At 37.5% G+C, this 22,802-nt stretch overlaps 1 protein-coding gene across 1 annotated transcript in view; it reads left to right on the top strand.

The window, feature by feature from the left end:
• The window catches only part of LOC124797856 (ribosomal L1 domain-containing protein 1-like), a 58,954-nt gene that overhangs the window by 27,451 nt on the left and 8,701 nt on the right, over positions 1–22,802 (top strand). Inside the window, exons 4-7 of the mRNA XM_047260926.1 lie at positions 1,433–1,580; positions 9,045–9,193; positions 13,056–13,167; positions 16,258–16,414. Of these exons, the coding sequence (XP_047116882.1) occupies positions 1,433–1,580; positions 9,045–9,193; positions 13,056–13,167; positions 16,258–16,414 (566 nt within the window). The remainder of the gene's footprint in view (positions 1–1,432; positions 1,581–9,044; positions 9,194–13,055; positions 13,168–16,257; positions 16,415–22,802) is intronic.

Raw genomic sequence — 22,802 nt, 5'->3', positions numbered from 1 at the left:
GGTAACAGTGCCTCAATGACTGATTTAGTTTTACCTGTTATTCGTGAAGGGGCTCCTCTCATACAATCTAGGGGTGGGCATCTGGCCTTCTCTCCCAGGCCTCCACCCTCCCTCCATTTTACCTGTTTGTCACTCTTCCTTCATGTTTTGTTTGCCTTGGTGTGGTCTTTTCCCTATATGTGTTCAGGTTGCCTTGTCTTTTAGGCTGGAGATTTTAGTGTGTTGCAGAGTGGCTGGCTCATCCTTTTTTTATTCTTGTGATCAGCCAGCCCAGGCCACCTGCTGTATGATTTTAATACCTTCCTCTACTTTTCCTTTTTGTGTACATTTTCCCCTTTTGGTTTACTTCTTTCATTTTCTCTTTCAGTGTGGTTCCCCATTAGTCTTATGCCCTTTTACATTGCCCAACTCCTTTTGAGAATAGTTTTACCTTGAGATTTGTTTGCATGAGAAAGAAGGGACTGATGAGCCTTTAGTTTTGCTCCCTTTATACCCCACAATAATGAACCAACCAAACAATCAACAGAAAGGAATAAATGTTGCAAGCAAGTTGGAGGATCCACAGCATATGTGAGATTGACACAGACAGAGTGGAGGTGTTTGTCAAATCAGGTGAAATGTTTTTCATAATGACATGATTATGTGTTTGAAAGGACCTCCAGAACTGGCCATTTCTTGCTAGCATTTCATAGTATATTTCCTTTACGCATTCTTTTCTCTCGCCTTTGATCCATGATCTTGCTGAACCTTTCCCTCACTGAGTCCATTTCAGTCAAACCTTTACGCTTTTCTACAAATGAAGGAAGAGTAAACATTTCTTGACTTGTTGTAATTTAACAGCTCATGTATTTAAACTGGTAGTTACTCAGCCATGACTCTTTGTTAAAATTTATAAACGGACTTTAGAGAGAGACTGCTGCCTGTCACAGTGGTGACTGACCCATGTTAAGGTGACTTACCATACAGTGTGGGAGGGAAAATGGAGCATTGATATTGGATGAGATTTTGAAAACATTATAATGTAAAAGTTATCATTTGTTCAAATCTCATCCACTATAGTATGCCCTCTCACACTATCCAGTGTGTCTTCTTTGACATGGGATATTTTCTTTCTATCTTTTCCTCTGTTCTGCCAGGAGGAGAAACCCCATACTCTGAAAGTTAATGAAGCTATGTCTTTTCTTTCTTCACATTTCCATTTCCTGCCAATTATTTAATATATATTTCTGTATCCGTATTATAGATGTAATAACAGTTAATATTATATTATAAGCTGGTTTTTGGGAGATTGCTGCCTGTCACAATTGTGACTGACTTATGTTAAGGGGACTTACCAGACACCGTAGTAGGTAAACTGGATTGTTCATATTGAATAAGATTTTAAAAACACTGTGTGGATGTGAAATTATCCAGTGTTCTACTTTTGTTGCAGCTCACTGCCACACCCATTAGTGACAGAGACATCGGATATTTGTCTTTTTGTGCCAGACTTGAAGAAAGGTCCGAGAATTGATCATGAACCTACAGTAGCACATTACCGCGAACTTCTTGACCAGCATGGAGTGAAACAAATTACTCAGGTAACAAGTTAGGTTATTGAGTAGTAGTATTAGCTTAAATACTGAAGTAATATCTTCAGTAGCATTGTAGATCTTACTTTTCCAGCATAAATGCTGAATTCTCGATTGCAGCAGTATGACATGAGTATAAATTTGTATCTTCTCCAAATGTAAATGCATAATGTAGCAGGTGGTAATTATGCTGTTGTTCTGCTACAGGAAGGATAGTATGTGAATTTGTGCACTTACTGTTTTTTGTGAACACACAAATTGTTGTGTGAATAGTTATCCAGTGGCAGCAAGGCGATTCTTCTGGAAAACTTGAAACTCTCAGGGAATTACATTTCACCTGGGAAAACGTGGTAATCTCAAAGAATTTAACGAATTTATAAGATCTCAGGGAATTCTGTGTTATTAACCCAGTATTGAAATTTTGTGTTAATTATATGAATACTATTTTGTATAAATTATCGATGTTTAAAAACGGTGGTTAAATTACTGCTTATGGCTAATATATCTCAGCTGAGATATAGCCTCCCCTCCTCCCTGCACAACATTAATTTATCATGTGCTTCTAATGGCATCGTCTTCCTCCTCATACCTGGAATTCTTAGGGTGGCAGGCCGAAGGTGAAAAAATAAGCCTGTTTCATCTGCATTAAAAACATTGTTGGGACTGTACTTTTCTATGATTGATGGAAAGTTTTTCCACAACTGCACAGTGTCAATGCTCATGCTTCCAGACTCACTCCGAAACATTTATGCGCTAAATTATGTCTGTTCTTGAACCTTTTAATTCAACCATTGCATGCCATGAAATCTGCGTGTCACAACTTTTGTGCCAAGTCTATTGCTTTAGCATGTACCACTGTACCATCAGTTGGAATGTCTGTTTCATGAGCTTGCTTTATCCAATTTAGTAGCACACGTTTCAATTCTCGAAACCTATTGCACACTTGTTGTTAATTGCCATTTCCTCCTTACAAAAATGCTACTTTAACTATTTTTCATTTGCTCACTGTGGTATTTAATGTTGATAGAGGAATGTTCAGTTTTTGTGCAATATCAGCACGCTTCATGTGTGAATTTTTGTCGACTTCCAGAATAATGTTCCATTTTCCTTCATTTGTAAACTGTCTCATTGTCTTTTTTTCCATTACAAGCTAGTACACCATTCAACACACAAAGTCATGGAGTAAAAAATAAATAAATCAATCAATCAAATGCTAAACACGATTAAAGGAGACTATCGACTGAATTACGTGCTATTCCCTTTGTTTAGCTGCTCTAGAAGACGGAAGTCATTGGAAGTGCTGCCAGTCTATACAAGTTACTTCCAGGCATAATTTCTACCACAGCAAATGATCTGTATGACTTGCAAAGTTGCTGGCACTGAATAGTAATGTCTCCCTGCATATTTCCGCCCCACACAGCCGCAAACGTCCTATTCATTTCGCTCTCTTAACTCTCAATGGCAAAAGTTGTAGCAGCCAAACAGTACAGATACCACCAAATTTGAAGGTGCTAAGTGGGGATGGAGAATGCACAAATGTGTTGGTTTAATATGTGTTTAGTGTAATTGCGACTGAGACGTCCAAATATGGATGTTATGTTTGGGAAAATGTGGTAATCAGGAATGTAGTAACAAGATTCCACTATATAACATAAAGTGAAGTTTACCAAGATTATTTTCCAAATCACTTCCATATTCTCTCACACTAGCACTCAATTCGTATTTTGCATGTAACATTATACAGATGATATTTACTTTTGAAATAGGCAGTGGTCAATAAATATATTGAGAGCATGAAGTTGCAGTTGTTCCATTTAAATTTAGGATAATAGTCAGTTTTGCAATACTAATGGCTGGAGTATGCAGGATGTTTCAGAATTCATATTATAGGCTTCTTAGGTTTGTTGAGGGGCCTTAGCTGATGAGGTTTTGATAAGGAGCCCATGTCCGGAAATGTACCATTTGGATATAAAGCAGCTTTGAAGTTCAGATCACATTCAAATGTCGTGCTTCACAGTACGCACACAAAGTGAAGAGAGGGCACTGTGATGAGTCACTGTTAGAATTACAACTTCACGTATCATTTTTGTTCGACTACAGTAACAGCTGTTACAAATGGATTTTTGCAATTAGGAGGGCTGACTTTTGTGCTCCATGGACTCTCAACTTTAAAGTTCCATTTAGTAGAACAGAAATCGACAGCAAGTACTTGAAAACTTCCCCACGTCTTGGCTTCTGTCAAGTAGTCAGGTCAGAAATTATTCTCTCCACTGCGTGCAAATGGTGAAGTGGTAGAGTTGAAAGTTATCTGATCTTCAAACGTATTTTAAATAGGCACAGGCTCTCAGCACCACCCCTATGTGGTGAATGGCATTCTATCTATTTCAGTGTAAATCATTGAGGAGTAAAGAAGACCACTTGCTGAATAATAGAAATGTTGTCGACAGGCACACAAAAAAGAATGAAAATTTTGATGGCTTTTGGAAAAATCCTTTAACATGTATACTCCAACTCATTAAAGGAGTCATCTGAAAGCTAGCAAAGTTTTCATTCTTTTGTTGTTTGCCTGCCAATGATTCAATACTTCTACTATCTACTGAATGGTCTCCTTTAATCCTAAATGATTTGCGTTCTGCCAGAATTTCCCTTATCATATACATAGGGTTCTTGTTTTACCTTGAGACAGCTAAATATCTGAAAAATGACACATCATGAAAAAAAAAAAGTTTATTAGTAAAGGCAACCTCTGTTTGTGCTAGAACTGACCACCTCCTAACCACCCACCCTGCGTGGACGGAATCAGCTTTGTATTTTCGAATGGGAAACCCCATTTTTATTGCATATTTGGATTCTACGCCAAAAAATACCTCGGGTTTATTTGAAACAATTTTTTCTGTTCGTGGTAGATGGTGCTGTAACTGGTGCGAGAGTTGCAGGGCTTGTACAGAAGGACACATCAAAATAGGTCATCCTGATGGTGACATTTGAGGGGACTCTCCAAAATCAAGCTCCCTCATGATGACAGGCAAGGGGGGGACTTGCCAAAGTCAAGCGCCCCAATGGCGAGAGGCAAGAGGATTCTCTGAAATAAAGCACCCCAATAGTGAGAGGAAAGGGGAATCACGACATCAAGCATCCTGGTGGTAACAGAAAACTATTACATTCACATTGTTGTTTCTGGATCATATTACATGTAGTTTCTAACCAGATACTGAAATGGCTAACCATATTGTACTGTACAATCAAATTTGCAACTTTAAATGCATTGGTTCTTAATTGCAAAAGAGGCACACATGATATTTGTCGATCAAACTGCCATCTTCCATGAATGGAAAACTGGTTCCTGTAAACCATATATATATATTTTGGTGTGGTTCCAAATGTGCAACAAAAATGGGGAGTTTCCCATTTGAAACTACAAATTTGTCTCTGTCCAAGCAGGAGAAATGATTAGGACATGCCCAGTTGTTGCACAGACAGATATCCTCTTTGATAACATTAATTTTTCACCTAGAACTTTTTTTCATGTGGTGTGCCGTTTTTGAGATATGTAGCTGTCTGTAGTTAAAACAAACACTGTGTATGCACAAACTTTTGTAAGTCTCTCCATCTCTTCCTTACCCCCCTCCCAACCTCCACCCACACAATTTCTTAGTCATACTCTCCCTGCCTTAATTTAGTATAGCAACAGTAGTTCAGTTATTGCTTCAGCTGTGAATTTGCATTGGGGAATACTGTTATCTTCTTCTGTGTAGTAATTTCTGTATTCTCCACATGTATTTCACAAAACTTTTATTTGCCATTTAACTCCTTTAGAAGAGGACCCTTCATGGGTTAATAGATACAGTTCTCCACTGATATTCCAGTGCAGTAGCTAACATAAATTATTTTGTTCAGTCTTCTTTATGAATGTTTGTAAAGTTTTGAACAGCTCCTAAACACGGTATTAACTACAATTCCTTTCTTGTTAAGCCTACCAAATCTGTACAAGTAGTAGGACCAGTACAGGTAATGACTCACCATATAGTTGCAGCATCGAGCAGTCAACAAGCATGTTAACAAAATCACTCCATCTGCCACCTGCACACTCACCTCCTACATACTGCTTAAAATTCTCAAACCTAACCACCCTGGGCATACCATTGCAAGTAGTTATTGGGCTTTCAAAGAAAGAATCTTAGCTGTAGTTGATCAACACGTTCAGCCCATTACCCGCAGCCCAGTTTCCGATATAAGTGACACAAATCAGTCCCCCATCATCTCTATAACCCCACCCCATTCCCACAATGATCCCTGTATGTCACTGGCTATGCCACCTCCCTATACACTATCATCTACATCTACATGTAGATATAGATGTAGATGTTACTGTAGACTCACGTCCTTACTGCTACCAAACTCCACATCAGCAACGTCCTACTGCCTCAATACCCAACATTTCTTTCTTATATATACTTTTCCGAAGTCACAATAAAATTTATTGATGGGCTGAATGTGATGTACAAATGCTATTGCAATACAAGTCCAGAATGGAGCACATCACTTGTATCCGTGTGAACCATATTCCAAAAGAAGACATCAATACACAGATTCCATAATATCTAGAAGAGTTACAGAATCCAAGTCCAATCTATACAGTGTAATGATCTGAGCAAGGTGATAAATTGTAGCTGGTGCAGTTGAAAAGATACTGATCAAGACTGGACTTATGTTGCCTAATGGCTCATGTGATGAGATAGTGTTTTCGCTGTTGATAGCCAGAACTATAGGCATGTATATATTCAGTAGCTGGAAGGTGCCCTTGTTGTTGTCAGATCTTTCCATAATTAGTGATATGTTTACTTTTTCCACCATACATACCGACAGTGTCCTTGTTGCTGCAGCTGCGCACAGAAACCACTCTTGGATCAATTCTGTACCATGATATAAGGTATACGACTGATAAATCATTATACATGCATCTCCTCCTTTAAGAGAAAGCTGTACAAACAGTCAATTGCATGACCATGAGTACCAAAACCTTCATGGCTATCCAAGATATTTTGTCTGGTCCAAGTTCATTGGTGATGACGTCTTTATGATGGGGACTCACAGCCAAGGCCATATATTCTTTCTTTCGCGGCTTTAACAACTTCTCTCAATTCACTTCACCTGCTCCACTTCAGGCCATTGTGACAGCTTTCTGGACCCTGACCAATGTGTCTCCAAACAGATGGTCCTGTAAAAACCACTGTCCATATGAAACCCACCATCTGTCAACAGCACCTGTACTTTTGTAGCTGCTATCACTTCCCCACTAAAAAGTCTCTTTCATACATTTTAGCCACCTGCAGATGACACCCACCTTTGAACCTAGTTCACAAACAGATTTCATTCACCATATCTATGTATACTGCTCATTCTTCAACTAACAACCCCACACAAAAAGAGCACCCTGCAGCCTTCTCATTAATCAGTCTCAATCTGGACCGAAACAACTTAACTGTATTGTATACCAGGGATTTGGCAACCTTTCATCATGTCATGAAATGAAGAACATCCTTCTCACCTCCCCCCAAAATGGTATTCCACCAAATCTGTGAAATATCCTGGATAATCCTTATGCCATATCTACCCTCATTACCTTGCCACATGATTTATCTCCCTGTAGAAGAATCAGGTGTAGGACATTCTGTCCGTGCATGAGGCCATCCAGGCATATCCTAACCTATCTATGAAAGCAGTCATGTCTTATAACAACTCTGCTGTAACTGTTACATATGGAAACTCTAGATTGGAATATCAACATTGTTAGGAGAAGATAGATTGCTGCTTACCATAAAGATGACATGTTAAGTTGCAGACATGCACATTTAAAAGACGCTAACACATTAGCTTTTGGCCACAGCCTTTGTCTCTTTTCTGATGAAGGCTGTGGCTGAAAGCTAATGTGTAAGTATCTTTTAGTTGTGGCTGTCTGCAACTTAACGTATCATCTTTAAGGTTAGTAGCAATCTATCTTTTCCTTACATTGTTAACTTCTACGTAGCATTTTATGTGAGTATGACCATTCTTATGATTTGATTATCTATTTATTTTATCTTTGGGAAAAATATGGCTCAGTTAAAGTTCTTAAACCATAGTCTGATCATTATTATTAGTAGTAGCAATAGTATTTTGTTGTTAAAAATAACTACCAAATGAGGTAGTTCTGTAGTTAATTTATTAGTGGATTACTTGTTCCATAGATTATATGTAGATTTTATATCAAAATTATTTGGCAAATTCCAGTAAGGTTATGTATACATTATTTTGTGTGTGTGTGTGTGTGTGTGGCCCTTTGTAGATTACTGAATAACACAGCAGGTTAAATTTAATAAAAGTGAACATGCCAGTCTCAGCCACTACTAATACCAAGAGTGCAACACAAATTCAATGACAAAGTAAACATCTGCTTCTAGTGCACTGCTTATGGCACCAAGGTGAAGTTAAATAAACAGAAAGACTTATCAAGAACAAATGTTAACAAACTAGATGCAAAATTTCTTTTGCAGCCTTTCAGCTATGTTACATGATTGGGTAACTCCCAGAACCATTGAAAAACACGAAGATGAACTAAAAAATGTTTGGAGATGGCACCAAGTACTATTGTCTTCACTTTCCATGCATCTGTCCACTAAACCACATTGAAAGCATGTTACGTATGTTTAATTCTTTGTATCTAATGATATCCTGAAGGCTTTAACAATCAATGTCATTAACTGACATTTAATTAAATGTGCCATTTAATTAATTGTACCAAGAATAATACATTATTTAATAAATCTTCAATGTGCCACTATCTTGAAAAGGCGTGCTTTCATAACACACAAGTTATAATTGGGGGGGGACTGACTTGTCTCGTTCAGTCCTTCACACTTAATGATCTGGAATGTGAAATTCCACATTGTAACATCAAGCAACTCATTCAGCTTCACATCCGCAAATGCTTTCATGTCCTGTATGGGGAGGGCGTAAGTTCATACTTGCTTTCGTGTGCCTAAATTGTGTTGAGAAGAAATGTTTAATTTACAGTAGATGATGTTAAATAAAATGTTGACCAAACAGTTCTTTCATGGTATAAGTATATATTCAGTCACAGGTTTTTTTTTTTTTTTTTTTTCAGGTTGAGACAGATGAGAACAGTGTAAATTTCTTTTCCCATTGTAGGTTGTTGGATTTATCGCTCCATTATCACTGATGATTTTTTTGACAGTACTTAACCCCAGCAGAAAACAATACTATATAAAGTATTGATTTATAGTGAACTGCCTCATTGAAGAGTAAACACTGCTCCTTAAAAATGTTAAGAACAAGTAAGAAATTGAATGTTAAATATCACTGCGGATGAAACAAAATCGTAGCACAAAACACAATAAAATCTGTCCTCCTTGAAAAATTCACTGATGTCCCGGCAATCATGGAAACCAGTAACATACTTTGTTTTATTTGCAGGTTATGCCAGTACGCCAACTGAAAGATGAATATTCCCAGTTTGAAATGAGGAGACGCTTATGTGGCACCTACGATTTTTTCCTAGCAGATGGACGAATATGTGGACCCATAAACCCTCTTCTGGGAAAAGAGTTTCATGTGAAACGCAAGTATGTATGGCAACATCTATAGGCTACTATGTTTACAAATACAGGAGATTTAATAAGTGCTGTTCCATTCAGATTTCATTATCGTTCATGTTTTGTTTATTGCTCCCAATCCTTCTCTTGTCAGTTAACACACTTGCCAAAGATTTAACACACAATTTTTTGTATTGTGGTGCACATGCAATGTCGTTGTATCAAGAGTTTATGGGTGGATAAAAGCTAGATAATCGATTATTTGCTGGGTCCTACATTTTCATGACAGTCAATTAACTTGTAAAAATGTTTGACTTTTAATCGTACATTATTTGTTGTATTCCTCTCTGTTGAGGACATCTTTCTTGCATATGTCGCAATGCTCCAGTGTTTTATTATTGTGGTCTTTCCAAGAATGTCATGGTCTGCCAGTAGATTCCCATTAAAATGTGTTATTTAGTCAGTGATGACCTGGCATTCTCAACAAATGTCCATACGAAATAAATGTAGAAATCAAATCTCATTGCCATGTGGCAGCAGATGCAGCAAGAACGCAAATCCAAAATGGATATTTCATTGTGCTGCAGTGTGTGCATGGTTTTAAAACTACTTGTCAAATTAAAATACTGCTCAATGTATGAATTTGTGATTGATCAATATCCTTTCACGCTTATGTCAGCGTAAGTGTACATAGGGGATCTTGTGCTATGCTCTAAGCTGAGAAAGACAGGAGGTATACAAGCAGACTATAAATTATTCTATGATAAAAGAAAAGTCTCTCCTTTTGTGTCTAACTGCAGATGTGCTCATTTCCCATTATTTTGCATGTTAGGAAAGATATTCCCAGATTTCAGACCAAGAAAAGGAATGGTAATTCATTTACACATACATTTACAGACTTCTAGTTAGAGACAATCATTAGATTTACTCACGGTATTCAATACTTCTTTTACAAATAATTTATTAAATAATGTAATGCCACACTGTTCACTCGTATCTTACTATCATTCACTGCACACACTACATACACACTGTTTCATGACATTTCACTCACTACCACACACACACACACACACACACACACACACTGGTGATCTCTGGGCCATTTTCTGTACTGCAACTTCCCATTTCCTGTCTTGAAAAACTGAGTCAGCATCGCTCCATAATGAGTAAGATGTTTAGCTCAGAAAGAGGAAGAGATGTTAGTATTGTGCTCTGCATAGCTTGGGGGGGGGGGGGGTAAGTTTATCTAGAAAAGGAAAAAAGAAGGAAAAAACATAGTGTGAAGGTGTTATGTGGAATGTTGAATGTTTTGTAATCATTATTATTATTTATTTGTACAACATTTTTTTTACCAAACCTTTCCTCTGTTTTATCTAAGTAATCCTTCAGTGTATAAAATGTACTGCATAACAGGCACTTTTTAGCTGTCTTTTTAAATAAGAGTATTTTTAGAATTTCTTTAATCTCTTTTGGTAATTTATTGTACAGTTTTATTCCTTGGTAGAAAATGCTGCTTTGAGTTTTATTTTTACTTTTTCTTGATAAATGTAAGTTGAGTCTAGCTCTTGTTCCATGTTCATGGACATAGTCGTTTGTGCAATAATTACCAATGTTATTTTTTATGTGTACAACTGACTGGTAAATGTATTCATACAGAGCAGTTAAAATCCCCAGGGTTTTCAACAGGTCTTTACATTGAGCTTGACTACTATTTTTTTGTTATTATTCTTATGGCTTTTTTCTGGAGTTTGAAAATTGTGTTAATGTTTTGAGCATTTGTTCCCCAAAACAGAATGCCACAGCTAAGAATTGAGTGTACATATGAATAGTATGTAATTAAAAGACACTACATGTTACACACTGATGATGGAATTCTAAGGCATAACATGCTGATGACATTCTGTTTTCAAGTACCTTTGTGTGTTCACACCACTTCAACTGAGGATCAATATTCATTCCTAGAAATTTTGCATTTGTTACACAGTCTATAGAGGTGCCATGTACATTTAATTTAACATTTTCATTTTCCCTCTTCGAGCTGAAATTCATGGTATTAGTTTTCTTTATGTTCAATGTCACTTTATTGCTTATTGACCAATCGTAAACTTCCTTGAGAGTGTCATTTGCTTTCTCTGCAAGGAGTTCTCTTGTTTTCTCAGTGACTGTAATATTGCTGTCTTCAACGAAGATAATTCTTTCACCATGAGTAACACTACTGGGAAAGTCATTGATGTATATCAGGAATAGTATTGGTCCTAATATGCTACCTTGCGGAACCCCTATATTGATGTATTTTGGTTCTGAGAAGTGTTTTACTAAATGTTTAGACCTATTTGTAATATGTGTTATCTCTACTCTTTGTACCCTACCTGCTAGGTATGATCGAAACCATGCATTAGCTGCCCCTCTTATTCCTAATGCTTCTAATTTTTTAACAGAAGTTTGTGATTGATTGTATCAGATGCCTTAGAAAGATCCAAAAATATGCCTGTGACACACTCATCTTTGTCAAGAGCATCAAGTACAACATTTGTGAATTCTACTATGGCTGACTCCGTATTTTTGCCATTTCGGAAACCAAACTGTGATTAGCTTAAAAGATTGTTTTTATTCAGTTAATTCATGAATCTGCCTTTCATAATTGCTTCTATTATATTTGAGAATGGTGACAGCAGGGAAATGGGCCAGTAATTTTCTGTGTTTTCAGCTTCACCTTTCTTAAAAAAGGGGACAACTCTTGCCTGTTTTAACTACTCTGGAAATGTCCCTGATGTGAAGGATTCATTTATTGTATTTGTAAAGGAGTCTTGTATAATCTCTGTGCATTGATACTTCATCTAAGCCTACTGATATTAATTGCTTATAAAGCCAATTACATTGCTCTGCCTCCTTGCTCTCCAGGCCTAATGCATTATGCTTTAGTATGAGATATATCACTCCTGCTTGAAATTGATGTGGAGGATTTGTAAACACAGATTTACAATTATGTGCACAGATTTTATTGGGGGGGGGGGACATTTAAATCTGTATAAATGGATTTGGATTGACATTTAGTGTTGTTTATAATTATCAGTCTCCACCAGTCATTGAAAGCATTATTTATTCAGCATGGAAATTTTTGTAAATGTAAAAACAGTGTATTGTAAGGTATGAACCTTCCTGGCAGATTAAAACTGTGTACCCGACCGAGACTCGAACTCGGGACCTTTGCCTTTCGCGGGCAAGTGCTCTACCATCTGAGCTACCGAAGCACGACTCACGCCCGGTCTGGCAGAAGTAAAGCTGTGAGACTGGGCATGAGTCGTGCTTCGGTAGCTCAGATGGTAGAGCACTTGCCCGCGAAAGGCAAAGGTCTCGAGTTCAAGTCTCGGTCGGGCACACAGTTTTAATCTGCCAGGAAGGTTCATATCAGCGCACACTCCGCTGCTTAGTGAAAATCTCATTTAGGAGTGTATTGTAACATAATTTTTCTTACCTATTGAAGCCTAGTGAAGTTTCTTCACTAGAAAAAAACCAAAAGTTGTTTTATTCTGAAATACTAGGCAGATGACAGTTCTGTTTCATTTATACATCAGGTTAAAGGAACTCGGAAGACCCTGCAGTGTATATGAGAAACAAATTGCTTTTCACACTGGACTCACTCTTCCAAAAGCAGTATCTGTTATAATTTTGGATAAACATTATGGATATTTGTTTAAATCTTTCCTTGCCAGGAGCACAACTGCTAATGTTGTGTTTTCTTTTTGTTGTCTATACATTATTACTGATCTCAGTAGAAAATTGATGTGCAACTTTAATTTTAAACATGTTTAGTATCATGTATGCTCTCTGTGTGTTGCTACCATACGCCATATACTGTATTTACAATTTTCATGGTTTGATCTTACAGGTTACCCACACCAGTTAACCTACAGTCAAAAAACTTGAAGAAAGCTATTGAAAAAGCATTGTCCAAAACAGCGCTAACAGTTACACCTCATGGGGATTCAACTTTAGTCAAGGTATGCTGTAAAGGTTTTGCAAATATTCCCAATTTCCATTTTATTAAAAAATTCTTAACAAAAATGTGGGACATGCTTTCTAAATAAAATGTATTCAAAATAATTATAGAAAAAAACTTGATGATATACAAAATACACTGTGTTCTATTTCATTATATTCCTTCACATTAGAATGTAATTTATTAACAGTTCTCCAGAAAAATGGGTTGTATTCTGCAAAAATGTACATGGTAATATAGTCACCATGCCAGGTAAGTGTTTTGTGGAAGTATGATGAAGGGGTTTTGTTGACCTTTTAATTAGCATCTTGAATTTCAGCGTTAAGAGTTGTGCAACAATCTCTTATTCTTCCCCCAAGGTACATAACCTCTCTCGTTACTCAAAGTGTCTCATAGCAGATCATTTCTTGGTGTGAAAAAGTTATGCAAATGAGCAGTATTAGCTCACGAAGCTCATCCTGGGATGACTAAAGGAAATACTTTCTCACTTTTCACCATGGTCTCCATTACACAGTGTAAAAGCACCAGCGATAATTACATTTGGGGGAAGGGATCATCATCACTTCAAAACTTCTTGCCACCTAGAGCTTCCTTGATGGCCCGAAACACATGGTACCTTCATTCTGCTACAACAGGCAAATATGCAGGATGTGTTAGACATCTAAAACAAAAGATTCCTTATTTTTTTTGTTTTGTTAATAGGGCTATGTGTGGCCTCACATTAGCATGCTGCAATAGTGCACCGGTACTGAACAAGTGGTGATATTGTGATGTAACTGTAGGCTTCAAATTGTTGTACAGAAATTCACTATGTGACTTGCTGTTTACTGCGAATCAACTGTTGTGTATAATGTTGCAGGATTACACCTATTCTGCCTCGAAAGAAGGAATCCCATTACTTTCGCAGTGCAGAGAATTGTGCAGAATTTTCTGTTTTTCAGTAGTGATTAGTATTACCACTCCTAGTATCTTCTTTGGGTCTCAGTCCAGAAATAATGTACCCATGCATGCAATGGGTATAGGGGAAAAAGCCCCTAAGTATAGACCATGTGGTGATGGGGATGAAATTCCAAAATGTTTACTCTTTGAATGGTGAACAGTGGAGGTCAAAAGACACACAATATTCTGGTTATTAATCCCTGAAAAAATAGTCTCTAACAAAGATCTATAGAATGACAGTGGGAGAAACCAGTAGGATCACTTGTTTTGTCTCCCTGTGTACAATCAATTAATGTATGTACCCCTCATCCCTGATAACTTATCAATGATAACATCATTGTTTATGCAATTGTCCCCTTCAGTATTATAAAAATGTCATAGGGTGTCATAGACATTCAAAGAAAGTTGTCTCAATTGGGAAATATTTTACATTGACATAAACGTTGTGGTACTGAAACACATTGTAGATGATATAGTGGGTGGAGTTATACCTAATATTCAGTTCTGCAGCAATTTTATGTTTTAGGCCTCTGATATTGCTCTGTCTGTTAAATCACCATCATCTGTTGGTAAAGTGAGAGAGAGAGAGGAATCCTAATAATTTGCCATCTCTTACATATGTCTACTGATTTCTCATCCTCATAACTCAACAATATTGTGATAAATATTGTCCTTCCATCAGACAATTCTCCAAGAAAGTAGTCGTTATTTTTACAGTTAACAATATCAGACCTTTTATAATACCACACTTCTTAGGCATTGCAGATCTGATGTGTCTTGGCCTCCTCAGTAATCTGGCTCCATACACCTCTGGTCTCTTTTTTTCTCTTCCACTTCTGACCTCCATCTTGTTAAAGTCAGCGAACACATTGTCCAGCCCTCTAGCTCTTGGTTGGCCCTATCTTCTTTTGGACTAAAATCTGCCTTTTATTACTTGTTTGGGTTTCCTGTCACTTGCTGTTTTCTCCACAAGACATAAGCAGCATATTCTTTGAGGTTTAACAATTTGTTCTGTATTTTCCGCTTATATAAACTGTTGTGTTTAATGATTGTTTCTTACTCTTGAACCCTCTGGTTCTCACACAGGACCATAAAATTTTCAGATAATTTTTCCTTCAGGTGCCCTTAGGTTGTTTCTATCTTCTTCTGTCATTGTCCACATTTTAAACCCTATATGTAACAACTGGCTTTACTAGGGAATAGAGTAATCTGAACGTCCTTGTTCTTGTACCTAAAATATTCTTAAATACCTGTAAGTTCGCACAGTAGGTGCTGTTTTGTGCTTGTATCCTTTCCCACTCGTGCTGTGGTCTAAAATCAGAGATCACTCATACCTTTTCCTTATTCATGCATTTCAGCTTTGTATTTCAAAATACTATTTTTTATGCCAAAGTTAAGGTGATTTTTTTTTTCTTTGCCTCAAATGAAAGATTACTGTTTTTTTTCTCTTCATGTATTTTCATGTTTTCTATATTTTACTAATCTGTTAAGCTATGATTCCAGAAGACACTGTGACTGAACCTGCTAATAGCAGTTTAGAGATGTGTGTTGCCCTACCCAGGTGTCTACATGATGTGATAGGTTGATGACTGGGATCTATCACTCATGCAGTACTGTCGTCTGTCATTTCATCTCTTTTAAATACTTCTGCCAGGAGTGTTTTAGCATATTGGAAATATTGAAAAAGTGCTTGAGTGTATTTCTCTTTGGAAATTGTCATAAGAACAGATTTTTAATGAGTGGTCATTGGAAGTACATGAAAGTATATTGCTGATAAATGAACAAAAAATTCTTTTAGTAAAATAATTTACTACTGCAGCCATGTATGTTAAGATTTCCTTCCTATAAACACTTGGTCGACATTGGATCTAACTTAATACGTCATTATCATGACCACCTTTTCACATAATTTTAGCAAGTGTAAATTTTTTGCCGTGAATAGTTATTTTAATGAACATTTATGAGATCTCGTGTTGCTCTTTCCTATTAGTGTTTGACATTTTTTGTATTAATTATCACTGTAACTGAATCAAAGGGTTAATTTTGATTGTGTTTCACCACAATAAACTGGTACAAATACCAGACGTAGTTGTTGAAGAATGCAAATACATGTATAAGTGACTCTATGAACAACCAATTTTTAATGTTATAGATTGGTCACAGTCATCACTCACCAGAGCAGCTTACAGAAAATATTATGTCTGTCATAGAAGAACTGAAGACAAGGTTTCCTGGTGGTTGGCACAATATCAGGCATCTGAGCCTCAAAACTAGTAAATCCTTGAGGGTTCCATTTTATGTCACAATGAGTAAGTAACAAATGTTATACACAAAAGCTTTGAAACAAGATGTATGCTAGTGAAGGATATTATATTTGGTAAAAGCTCAAATTGATTTCTCGCTGACAGCAGCATGTGTAGTATAATTTTAATATCAGTGTCTTAAAATTGAATCCTGATCTCTGAGGTAATGGTGATTTCACAGATAATGTCAGGTAAGTCCAAATTATGAGAAACATTTGCTACGATAAGCATAAAGTAGACCTTTCACCTGCAAGAAATGTTAATTTTGATGTGACAAGAAAATTATTCAAACACAGTTTGCAAATGCCCTGCCTGTGTATGGTACCGAAAATCAGTTGAGTGACATGTTCAAGAAAATACAGTGGTCACTAGCCTGTTTGAAAATGGGACTACAGTATTTTTTGCAACAGATTAGCAGACCTGTGTGAAAAAAAAATCAGTGATCTACCTTTTTTGTACATCTGACATGAAATTCTAGGTTGAAAATACATTGAATAGGGCAATTTTTGTGCTGCTGTTGCAGCCGTATGATTGAGATGTCACCTGGAAGTTTACAGCACTCTCCATCAAGAAAGGGGGAAGTATCATGTATAGCTACCATGGCAACATTGGTTTCCATTAACCAACATGGCTTGCTATGTTGGCACTGTGGACAGCTAAAAGCAAGGAGTTGGCTTCATGCCGATAGCATTCTCTTGAGTAAAATTTTCCAGAGATAAGATTGTCCTGTCCCTCCTTCTCTAGGTGGCAACTACTTCAGAGCCTGTTGCCATTGGAAGAAAAAAAATATTGAATTTTAAGTACCTTAATCAGATAGGAAAGTTAGAGATTTTAAAAAGAGAAATGGACAGTTTGAAGTTAGATGTAGTGAGAATCATTGAACTGAGGTGGCAGGAAGAACCACGATTTCTGCTCAGCGGCAGTTCAGGAGTATGTCTTACAATTAATATGAAAATAAGAATGTGAGTGAGCATGAACACTATAGTGAATACATTATCATAGGAAAGGTAGACAGAAAACCAATACCCAGTGCAAGATTTCAAGTTTGTATGCCTACTAAGTCCACATGTGATGATGAGCTTGCTGAATATATGATGAGATACAATAAATAATTCAGATTTTTAAGGGAAATGAAAATTTAATGGTGATGAGGGACTGGAGTTGGATGACGGAAGAGAGGGAAAAATGGTAGGAGGACATGGACTGATGAAAAGGAATGAAAGGGGAAAGGCAAAAGATGAGGCCCAGTAAAAAAATCTTGAATAACGCACAAGATATTGAATTAAAGTGCCAAAGAGCAAAGTATAAAAATGCAGAAAATTGTGCGGGCCAAATGGAAAAGAGAAGTCTGAATAATGAAACTGATAGGAAGTGCAAAATGTCAAAGCGGGAATGGCTAGAGAAAAAAAAAATGCAATGTTAAAGAAGCATGGATGACTAGGGGAAAATTAAAGAAATCTGTGGAGGACATAGAAGCAGCTATACAAATTTCAATAGTTCAGATCACGACATTATTAACTGAAGAAGGTAAGGCAGAAAGTTGAAAGTATTATACAAAATGAACAGACATGAAGACAGTGTCACGGAAATAGATGAGAAAGTAGACAAAAATGATACTGTAATGGAGCACTGAAAGACCCAAGTCAAGGCCGGGGCATTTAGTTGACGACATTCCCTCTGAGTTACTGAAGTCGTTGGAAGAGCCACTTGTGAGAAAATTATTCCACCTGTTATGCAAGCTATAGACCAAACAGGCGAAATACGCTCGGACTACACGAAGAAAGTAATAATTCCAATTTCAAAGAAGGCAGCCGCTGACAGTCATAACTATTACACATCCACTGACAGGTGTAACTGTTGTATTTACTCAATTGCAAGATGAGGTTTTCTAACCAAATTTGCCATTTGAAAACTATGGGGTCATCTTATATTTACATATTAAACTATTGCTGCTGAGGTCAACATTTTTACATTGTGTAGTAGATTGGTGTAGGTGTCATCTTACATTATTTACTGATGAAGCATGGGCTGTTGAGGTCACATGCAGATTTATTTTAAAGAATATGGAAGGGCAGATAGGATAAGCAATACTTGCTGTCGAACAATTTCGAGATTTCCTGATATGCCAAAGTGCTCGATACAGTATCGACCTTGCTTGAACAGTCACTTGACATTTGACTCGCACAGCATTAGTTCAAGGGATACATGAGAAACTGTCATCAAGCCATCACAGCAATATATTTTCTTGCTAAAATTTGAGAATTCTGTGAAACACTGGAGGACATAAAATTTAATGCAATTATCTTACACCGAGCGAGGTGGCACAGTGATTAGACACTGGACTCGTATTCGGGAGGACGACGGTTCAATCCTGCGTCCGGCCATCCTGATTTAGGTTTTCCGTGATTTCCCTAAATCACTCCAGGCCAATGCCGGGATGGTTCCTCTGAAAGGGCACGGCCGACTTCCTTCCCCATCCTTCCCTAATCTGATGAGACCAATGACCTCGCTGTCTGGTCTCCTTCCCCCCCCCCCCCTCCCCCTCTCCAAAAAAAAAAAAAAAAAAAAAAAAAAAAAAAAAAAAAAAAAAATCTTACAAACTTTTGTTGTATTTGAACAGATTTGCAATGAAAGTTCTCACACACATGTAGATATCATATACAAACATTTTTGGTGCTTGTTAAGTAAAGTTAACACTAAAAGGTGAAAATGTTGCCCTTCAAAAAACATTACTTGGTCCTGAATCCAATTCAGTATTTTATTTGATTGTGAGATACTGCAGTAATTTACCAGGTGGGTTGTAAATGAAAAATTTGATTGCTGTTCACATATTAGAGTACCACCTAAAATCCTTATCACTTTTCACTCAGCTTTAGAACAAGATGATGACATTCAAATGAAACAAGAAAGAAAATTAATCCAGACTTAAATGTTTAAAAAACAAAATAAAACATATTAAACTAACTTATTAGCTCATATATGATGTTTTAGCAGTAACCTCTGTCTTACATATTACGCTGTCTTCCATGTTTAAGCTGTCAGATTTCAGATCTCATCTAGTGCAGCCCCCAATAAATCAGTCTTTCCTTTTCATCCTGTCCGGTAAGTCTTCTCTGAGCAGGGGTTCTGGGAGACATTTATGAACTCTTACTTCTTTTCCTAAACCTCTCCAGTCCTTTTCCTTCACCCCTTCCCCTTCAACCCTTCTGTCAGAAGAAGAAGCCACTGGCTCGAAAGCTGCTGCTTGGTGAGTAAATGTTTTGTCTATCCAGTTTCATTATATTGTCAAAACATATTATTCTTGTGACTATGATAATTGTTATCATACGAATAAATTGCAGTGGCAAGACCCTTTGTGAAGATAGTACCAACAGACATCAGTAGACCATGGGATCAGCAAAAGTCTGAGAATTTTATATTGTGATTATATATTTGTTGGTGTTGTTACATGTGACCTAGAAGATATTGCAGTCTGTGTTTCACAGCTGCTCAGCACAGCATTACTGAAGGGCTGGAGGGAGGGTTTGGAAGGGGGAGCAGCAGTACCAGGTTGGCTGAGAACTAGGATAAGTGGGGGGAGAGGAGTAGTGAATGGGCAGCAAATTACGTCTTGCTTCCAACTATGGAACATGTACTGCAGCGATTTGCCCAAGTCCATTTGAATTGACTTTAAAATTTGACAAATACTCAGCAATGGTATACATTTCTGCAGCAGAGAGCGAAAGTATGGATATGAGTGAGTGGCGTACTGACATGTTTCCTGCAACAATGTTGTCGATGCTCGCAATGAAGTATAATGGGAATACAAGAGGGTGTGTCAACTGTTGGTTCTGCACAGCCAGTGGGAGAGTAGCCGACAGATGATATGTTTGAAAGCATAAACATTGTAACATTCTCACATCAGTACAGAAACGAAATCTGATATGTATTCAGCAAAAAACAGCTGCGTTCTCAGATTAAAATGTAACCACAACCTCAGATATAGCAACATATTCAGAAGAAACAGTGAAATATTTGTAAAAACGAAGTTATAGATTTCACAACTGTGTTATTAGGGTGATGGTGGTGATTAAAAGTAGTGATACCACAGATGTCAGACATAGTAATGGGAGGGGGGGGGGGGGGGGAATGGTAATGAAAATAAAATTTAATTCAAACCATTTCTTTTTATTTTGTTTCTTCTTATATTGTCAAAACGTAAGTTTAAAATAGTACATGGTAATGCAGATATGTAATGGCAGTAAACAGTTTGTAATTGTGATTAGTCAGAATGTTAAATTAAAATTTTCACAAGGAGACCTCTTCTCCTTTTTTTAAGAAAAAGGAAGGGTGTCTTATATTCAGGGTTATCTTATACATTATTTACACAGGCAGGCGACATCAGGAAATATCAGAGAAACGTGAGGCAATACTGACCCTATGACTTACCTTAGAAGATAGGTTGAAGAAAGTCAGACTCGTGATTATGGCATTTGTAGATTTAGAGAAAGCCTTTGACAGTTTTGGCTGGAAAACATTCTATACAGTTTTGGAAGGAGGGAGGGATAAAATGCAGGGATTGAAAGATTGTGTACAACTTGTGCAGAAACCAGACTGCAGTTCTAACAGCCAAAGTACGGGAAATAGAAGCAGTAATTGTGTTGGGAGTAAGAGGAGACTGCAATATATTGGCCATGTAATTCAGTAATCCGGTTTGCTGCAAGTTCTGGAAATCAGGGAAATTAAACAAAAAAAAGTCTTGCATTGTCGCTGGCTGGGTGCCGCTTCCCTACTCACTCATTCTTACTGCTTCTCCCCTTCCTACCACTCCCCTCAGCTTGCAGTCAGTGCTGCCGCCACGTCTTGCTGCTAGCCTAGCAGCTGCCAATGAGAGGCAGGGAGGCATGAGGAGTGGTTTGTGTGGATCTGATTCTCAGAGAATGTAGATGCAGCGGCTGGAGATGACAGTCATGTGTGTCTGCATAATTGTGTGAATGTGCGTGTGCTCTAGTTTTCTGACAAAAGCTATGGCTGAAAATTTAGTTGTGAGAGCGTGATTGTCTTTCTTTATGTGCCTGTCTGCGGCTCAGCAACCATTTTTATGGTGAGTTGCTACCTATCCTCATTATTATTGATTCTCAGAGTATTTGAACAAGTTATCTGTTGCACGAATTTATCACTGCAGCCTCATTTCATCAACATACTGTCTGTGACACGTGAATAACTGGCAAAACGGGTGACTTCCACAACGGGCCAAAACCACAGGCCATATCTGCGGGTATCTCTAACGGATCAGGCATGCCAGTCTGAAGCCCATTGTATCCCACTAATGTGCAAGCCTTGCCCATTGGATCTAGTCTCACTGATCTACCTGCAGTCTGGATCTGTTTGTGTGAGGTATAATGCATCGGATTTTCGTGGTTTATCTGTGGACCTAGGACTGCAGTGCTCCTCGGGAGGCCAAAGGCCGCGGGTGACTGATTTCAGCAATTGTGACTGTCTCACTGCAAGCACATTGTACAGTGTGGCATTTCATAGACATTTTATTTATTCTAGTACATTTTGGCATATTGAAAGAATTTTATGTATTGGGATGTATGGTCGATAAGGAGAAGAAAATTGTGGCAGTTGCTGGTGGTTTCTACGCTATGTACTCATATATATCTCGAAAGGAAAATTACAAAATAGCTGTAGAATAGTATAAATAACACAGTGGGTAATCACCGACAATAACGAACATAGTAGAACTAACATTTTATTGGTGGTCACCTATAGTGTTTGTTGGTTTACACAACTGTCCCCACCTCATATAGTTCTTTCAAGAGGTCTACATTTTTCTGAGGTTATTTATGAAATCAGTGAAGGTATTTTAAATCTGCCTTGCGACTCCAAGGAACTGTATATTTTTGTCACCAAATGTGTTTTGTTGTATTGAAATAAAATAACATCAGTGGTCTTAATGAAACATGTATACCATTTGGCCTGCTTTTCCCATCTAAAAACAGTTCATTACAAAAGATGTTGATGTTACTACTTCAGATTTATGCTCACGCGGGGGAGAAATACAGAAGTCCTTACATTTCTTTGTCAACTTATGTCTTTACTTACCCTTAAGAGCTCAAATTTGTCAGGTAAAAATGCTAAAACTTGCATGGAAATCGGGGAAAAATCAGGAAATTTCACTTGGGGAAACTCATTGCAACCCTGGTAATAATTTGCCTAACAAACACTCAGTGTATTCATTGCTGGATACTGATGCAATGCATTGATGGCCTCCAGACCCTTTACATCAAACTATTCAATCTGGTATCTCATAGTGTTACAGAGAAATTCTGCATTAGCACTTGGTCTAGAGTAGTTGACAGCCTACCACTAACAAACCAACAGTTTGAAGCAGAGGGTAAGGTCATGGACT

Source organism: Schistocerca piceifrons, chromosome 5 (assembly GCF_021461385.2).
Source record: "Schistocerca piceifrons isolate TAMUIC-IGC-003096 chromosome 5, iqSchPice1.1, whole genome shotgun sequence".
NCBI classification, from domain to species: Eukaryota; Metazoa; Arthropoda; class Insecta; order Orthoptera; family Acrididae; genus Schistocerca; species Schistocerca piceifrons.
The sequence above is the reverse complement of the archived record's forward strand: the minus strand, read 5'-3'. Positions and strand labels throughout refer to the sequence as shown.